This window comes from Lactuca sativa, chromosome 6 (genome assembly GCF_002870075.4).
Source record: "Lactuca sativa cultivar Salinas chromosome 6, Lsat_Salinas_v11, whole genome shotgun sequence".
NCBI lineage: Eukaryota > Viridiplantae > Streptophyta > Magnoliopsida > Asterales > Asteraceae > Lactuca > Lactuca sativa.
The window spans coordinates 151,381,219-151,386,387 of record NC_056628.2 but is presented as its reverse complement, the minus strand read 5'-3'; the positions used below and the strand labels follow the sequence as shown (position 1 = coordinate 151,386,387).

Here is a 5,169-nt window from a genome sequence, read left to right as displayed (position 1 = left end):
AAAAAAATATTATTATGATTATATATTTCTTGAAATCATGTTTAATATGTTAGATAATTATAAAAAAATCAACACCATTTTGTTATTTGAATTGATGATATATATTAGATTTAGTTCTAACTTGGCATTCTATATGTTTGGTGTTTTTATATGACAAACCATAGGGGTATAAATTGACCATTTTGAATCTCCAAGGGGTCTTATTAAATTCATTTAAAATGGTTGGACCGTAATATAGAAAAACGAAATTTTATCGATTTTTGACGGGTCAAGACTCAAGACTCAACGCTTCAAGTCTCTCTCTCTCTCTCTCTCTCTCTCTCTCTCTCTCATACACCAAATACGCAAATATCTTGACGGAGCACTTCAATTCAATCCATCGGAATCTTTGATTCCATGTAGAATCAGAGATTCAGGAAGTTTTTTCAAGCACTGTTCAATTCAACAGTAAGTCCGTTGATTTCACATCTATTTCTTCATCATTAGTTTGAATTTGTTACTTGATTTCATCACCTAGTTTGTATCACAATTTCAGTTTCTGCAAGCTCCGTGTAGGATCTGATATTTTCGAGATTTTCAAGCTCGGTTTCAGTTCACAGGTAATCCAGTCGAATTTTCATGAACCTCGTCATCGTTAATTGATATTTTCGTACTAATTTCAGTTTTGTACGATAATTTTATTTTCTGCTAGTTAATCTAGCAAATTCTGTGTTTTACTCTGATTACTATCTGAAATTCGTTTCTCAAAACTGGAAACTTTTGATCTTCGACCTTTTGGCTTCACCTATTTTAGTGGAGTGTGACTGAATTTGCAAGTTGCAACTCTGTGTCAATCGAATTTGTTGATTGTTTGAGTTCAGTTCAGTTGGAGCCCTATCGTTTCTTATTCAATTTTGCTGTATTTGTTTTCATATTTTGAAGTGAACGAGCTTGAATCATCAGTTGTAAGCAAATTCTACCTTAGTAAATTTATCTGTATGTTGATTTCTTTTCAGACTTCAGAGTTTGGAATTCGATTCTCTATTGAATCTGATTTTCTTACATTTCTAAAGTTAAAAGGCTTGAATCCCCAATTTGCTGCGATCGTTCTTCTGATGATCCTTTTTCAGATAGTTTCCAAAAAAAATAATCGTATCAGATCATTGATCAACAAGGATCATGCCTGTAATTTGAAATTTTAGTTTCCTTAAAATTTTTCGGTTATTAACTACACAAAATAACGTCATTTCTTTCTCTCTAGCTTCATCATACTATTAAAATTCTTAGCTGTCCTTTTTTAAATTCTAAAATTTCGGCCATTTGTCAAACTCTTAAATATCTTACTATTTAAAAAAACATCCTCCTCCTTTTGCTTTTCCTATAGCCACTTTTCAAACATTAATTAGATAAATACCAACATCACTTTTTTCTGGTCAAATGTCATACTTTTAGTTTTATTGTAAGAGTATGTTGAAGTTTGTTAACCTATATATTTGTTATTCTATACTTTAATTTCCCTCAAGGATATTCATTACTTTATACATAACATCTTACTTCTTTTTGGGTGGGATTGACCTTTTTTCTGGATCAAACTCAATTGTGTTGAAGATGAATACCATTTTCTCTTGTTGACAAACCCCACCTCCATTTTCTTCTTCAAGATTTCAAGAGAAAAATGAGGAAGCATCGTTTGAGAAATAGAGTTAAGTCAATTGTTGGAAGTCTCATTGATCCTGACAAAGATGAAGAGCTTAAAGACACTAATATAGGTACTTTACTCTACATCTCTTTCCTTTTGTTTTACTAATGTGTTGCTATTTAAATTGTCTTTACTTTTTTAATCTGTAGAAACGGAAGACAACTACGAGAAGATTCTAGAGCTTCTAAAAAATGAAAATCCAGATGATATGAACAAACTCACTGGATTAATCGAGGAATTCCACACACGTTATCAATCGATCTATCAACGTTACGATAACATCACTGGAAAACTGAAGGAGAAAGTTCGTTCAAAGAAAGAAAAGGAAGACTCTTCTTCTTCATCATCAAGTTCAGATTCAGATTCAGATTCAAATAAAAATGGGAATTTGGACATGGTTGAAGATAGCCTGAAAGTAGAAATTGAAGCAGCAAATAGAGAGATTGAAGAACTGAATCGAAAGCTGAAAGCTGAAACAGAAGAAAAGGAAGCATTAAATTTACAATATCAGTCTGCTTTAAACAAGGTACAAGAAACAGAGAACATGTTTAATGACTCGAAACTCCAATCTCATAGATTCCATGAAGAAAATTCCAAACTTTTAGCTGAAACAACACACCTCAATTCCAAAATCGAAGCTATCAACATAGAGAAAATGGAAACGATAGAAGAATTAAGAGCCATTAAAGAGGAGAAATCAAATGCTATTGAAAAACTAGAAGCCACTGAAGCAGAAAACAAATCTCTATCCCAAAAAGTTTCAGAATTATCAGAAGAAATCAAACGACTAGAGATGAAAATCGAAGAAACAACAGAGGAAATCGAAAATGGTGTGAGGTCAAAAGAACAGATAGTCGATGAACTTGAAGAAGCCATTGAAGACCTGAAAAATGATCTTGAAATCAAAGGAGACGAAGTCAACACATTGACCGAAACAGTCAGAAACCTCGAAGTCAAAATCCGGTTATCAAATCAAAAGCTTCGCATAACAGAACAGCTATTACACGAAACAGAACACGATCACTCAACAAAAGAACAAAAGCTTCATCAACAAAACAAAACCCTAATCGAAAAAATGTCGACATTATCCGAAACAATCAGTTTCATGAAAAAGGAAGTTCAAGAGAAAGTCAACGAGACATCAAAAGGGTTTGACTTGTTGACCGTAAAATTTGAGGAGGATTTCGGGCATGTGATGACGCGGGTTTGCGAGATTAGAAACGAAGTGAAAGCTGTTGAGATTCAAGCGAGGGTAAATCGGTCAAATAACGAGTATTTGAAAGGGAAAGTTGAGGAAAGGGTAATGGAATTGAGTGGTTCGTTGGAGAATGCTAAGGGTAGGATTTTGGAAAAAGATGAGAAGATTAAAGAACTTGAAGGTGTGATTTGTGTGAAAGATGAAGAGATGTTGTGTGTTTGTGAGGATAAACGAGAGGCGATAAGGCAGTTGTGTGTGTGGGGTGATTATCAACGTGACCGGTGTGACGGTCTTCTAGAAGTTTTGAAACCGGTGGTGGATAACAGTAGACGGTGAGGTAAGTGTATTGCAATGTTTACTGTCTGACATACGTTTAGGAACTACTGGAAGCTCCTGAACGCATGTCAGAAAGTAAATGTTATGATTTTGAAGTAGTCACCGTTTGCATTTTGAGGGTTTTGGAGTGTTTGAAGTTGAAGTTATTTGTTTGGTGTTATACCAAATTGGAGTAGATGAGTGTGTATAAGAGTTTCACAAGTCATTTTGGTTTTTGTTTTTGTTTGATTTTTGATTTGTGCTTGTTTAGAGGTTAATGTATTGATATGCATATGGTTTGAATAAGAAGCAAAATTTGGGTTGGGGATTGGGTGGGGATGTTTGGATGTGCATTTTGTGATTATTGTGATGATTCATCAGATAACTTGTTGTAGTAAAATGATTAAAGACGAGTGATTGTGATGCAAGACGGAAGCAAACATAGTATCAATTCATGTATTTTGTGAGAAAATCCAGTCATTACATAATAACATTGAAAGTTTTGAAACTTATTGAACACCGATGTCACTGAATGCATACAATAGTAACGTTCCTTTGGCAGCTCACACCTCAATGTAGAAGTTTCCTAAACAAGAATTCAACCATCTCCAAGTTTGAACACCTCCTTAGCTTTTGCGATTTCTTGGGGAACTATAAGACCACCTCCAAGTTTGAACACCTAAATCTCCAAATTTTGATCAAAAAAAGAAAATAAAATTTACACCACTTGGATCGATAATTCATTACCCATCTACCATAATCCCTCCTCCCCCTGTATAGCTTGTCTTTATCTGCGCTTTAACATCCCATGAAAAAATGTTGAGTTTTCAACACCCTCCACCTTCAAATGATCTTGACCTTTTGAGCTAAATATACCGCCTCCAAGTTCTCAATATCGCCCAACTCAATAAGAACACCAACACACAAAGTGATATCATTTCTAAACTGAAGTAACACCACCTTCGGTATAAAATTAAACTTTCTTATCAATAACCTTCTGTAAATAAACTTTCTTATAAAATTAAAAATGATTCCTATTAGCATGCCAAACTTTAAGATCATTTTTAAGACATTGAATCATCTTATTAAAGATAATACTCTTATAAACCATTTATTCATGAGTATTTGCATTCCAATAACTTTTTACCACCTCATCAAACAACTTCCATAAAAACCCAAGAATGAAAGTATTTGAAAGGAATTTGGCCTACAATCAATCACCGTCTCGTTCAATATTACTAAATCAACGTTTCTTAGATCTTTTTTCACACCCTTTCATCGAGTATCCCATGGCTTTATCTAGTTTAATGGTGTGTAACCTTCCATTTATCATCGAAATATCGCCTTTTCTTTTCTTTTCTTTTAGAAATGCTTGAGAACGAAGAAGTATTGCCTAGTATTTTGGAACTATCACATTCCTTGCCAACATGAGACAGAGTGCCTAAAGATTGTTGCATTCCCTCTCAACCTACTAAATGCATTCCCTCTCAACCCACTAAACCCACTGTCACATTACTTTTTATATTTTATTTTTCTTCATCTTTTCAAACCCACAACACACGGAAACTCTATCTTTTTGAACCTACTCAACCCACTCAATTAAAAATAAATACAAAACAATCAAATGTAAAATCTTAACTAGCAATTAGGGCCGGCAATTCTCGACACGACACGCGACACGACCCGCGACACGACACGAAATAAACGGGTTTGGGTTGAGTTTTTCAACATGCCAACCCGTCAACCTGCCAACCTGTCAACACGTTTATTAAACGGGTCATATATGGGTTTCTCAAAAAATAAATGGGTTGACCCGCCAACCCGTTTATATTTTTAATTAAAAAAAATATTTTTTATTTTTAAATGTATTTATATTTTGACTTGTGGTCCTAACTCATAAGGTCGTAAGTAAGTTTGTAACAAATTGATTTTCCTCATTTTTTCCCTAAATCAAATGGCGTATCAGCGTATGTTTGTA

General features: G+C 34.1%; 1 protein-coding gene across 2 annotated transcripts; it reads left to right on the top strand.

Moving 5' to 3' along the window:
* The first annotated feature begins 266 nt into the window (after positions 1-266).
* LOC111890859 (COP1-interactive protein 1) lies at positions 267-3,514 on the top strand. 2 transcript variants are annotated; one of them, XM_023886939.3, is made up of 4 exons: positions 267-447; positions 536-599; positions 1,641-1,748; positions 1,828-3,514. In XM_023886939.3, the coding sequence occupies exons 3-4, from the start codon at positions 1,655-1,657 to the stop codon at positions 3,210-3,212; spliced, it is 1,479 nt and encodes a 492-aa protein (XP_023742707.1). In that variant the 5' UTR covers positions 267-447; positions 536-599; positions 1,641-1,654; the 3' UTR covers positions 3,213-3,514. The 2 variants fall into 2 exon arrangements, with proteins under 2 accessions (XP_023742707.1, XP_023742709.1); XM_023886941.3 differs by having other exon boundaries at positions 1,588-1,748.
* Positions 3,515-5,169: the final 1,655 nt, after the last annotated feature.

Coding starts and splice junctions, on each gene's coding strand:
- LOC111890859 (XM_023886939.3), top strand. CDS start 1,655: ATGAGGAAGCATCGTTTGAGAAATAGAGTTAAGTCAATTGTTGGAAGT. Junction 1,749..1,827: donor GCTTAAAGACACTAATATAG/GTACTTTACTCT, acceptor TTTAATCTGTAG/AAACGGAAGACAACTACGAG.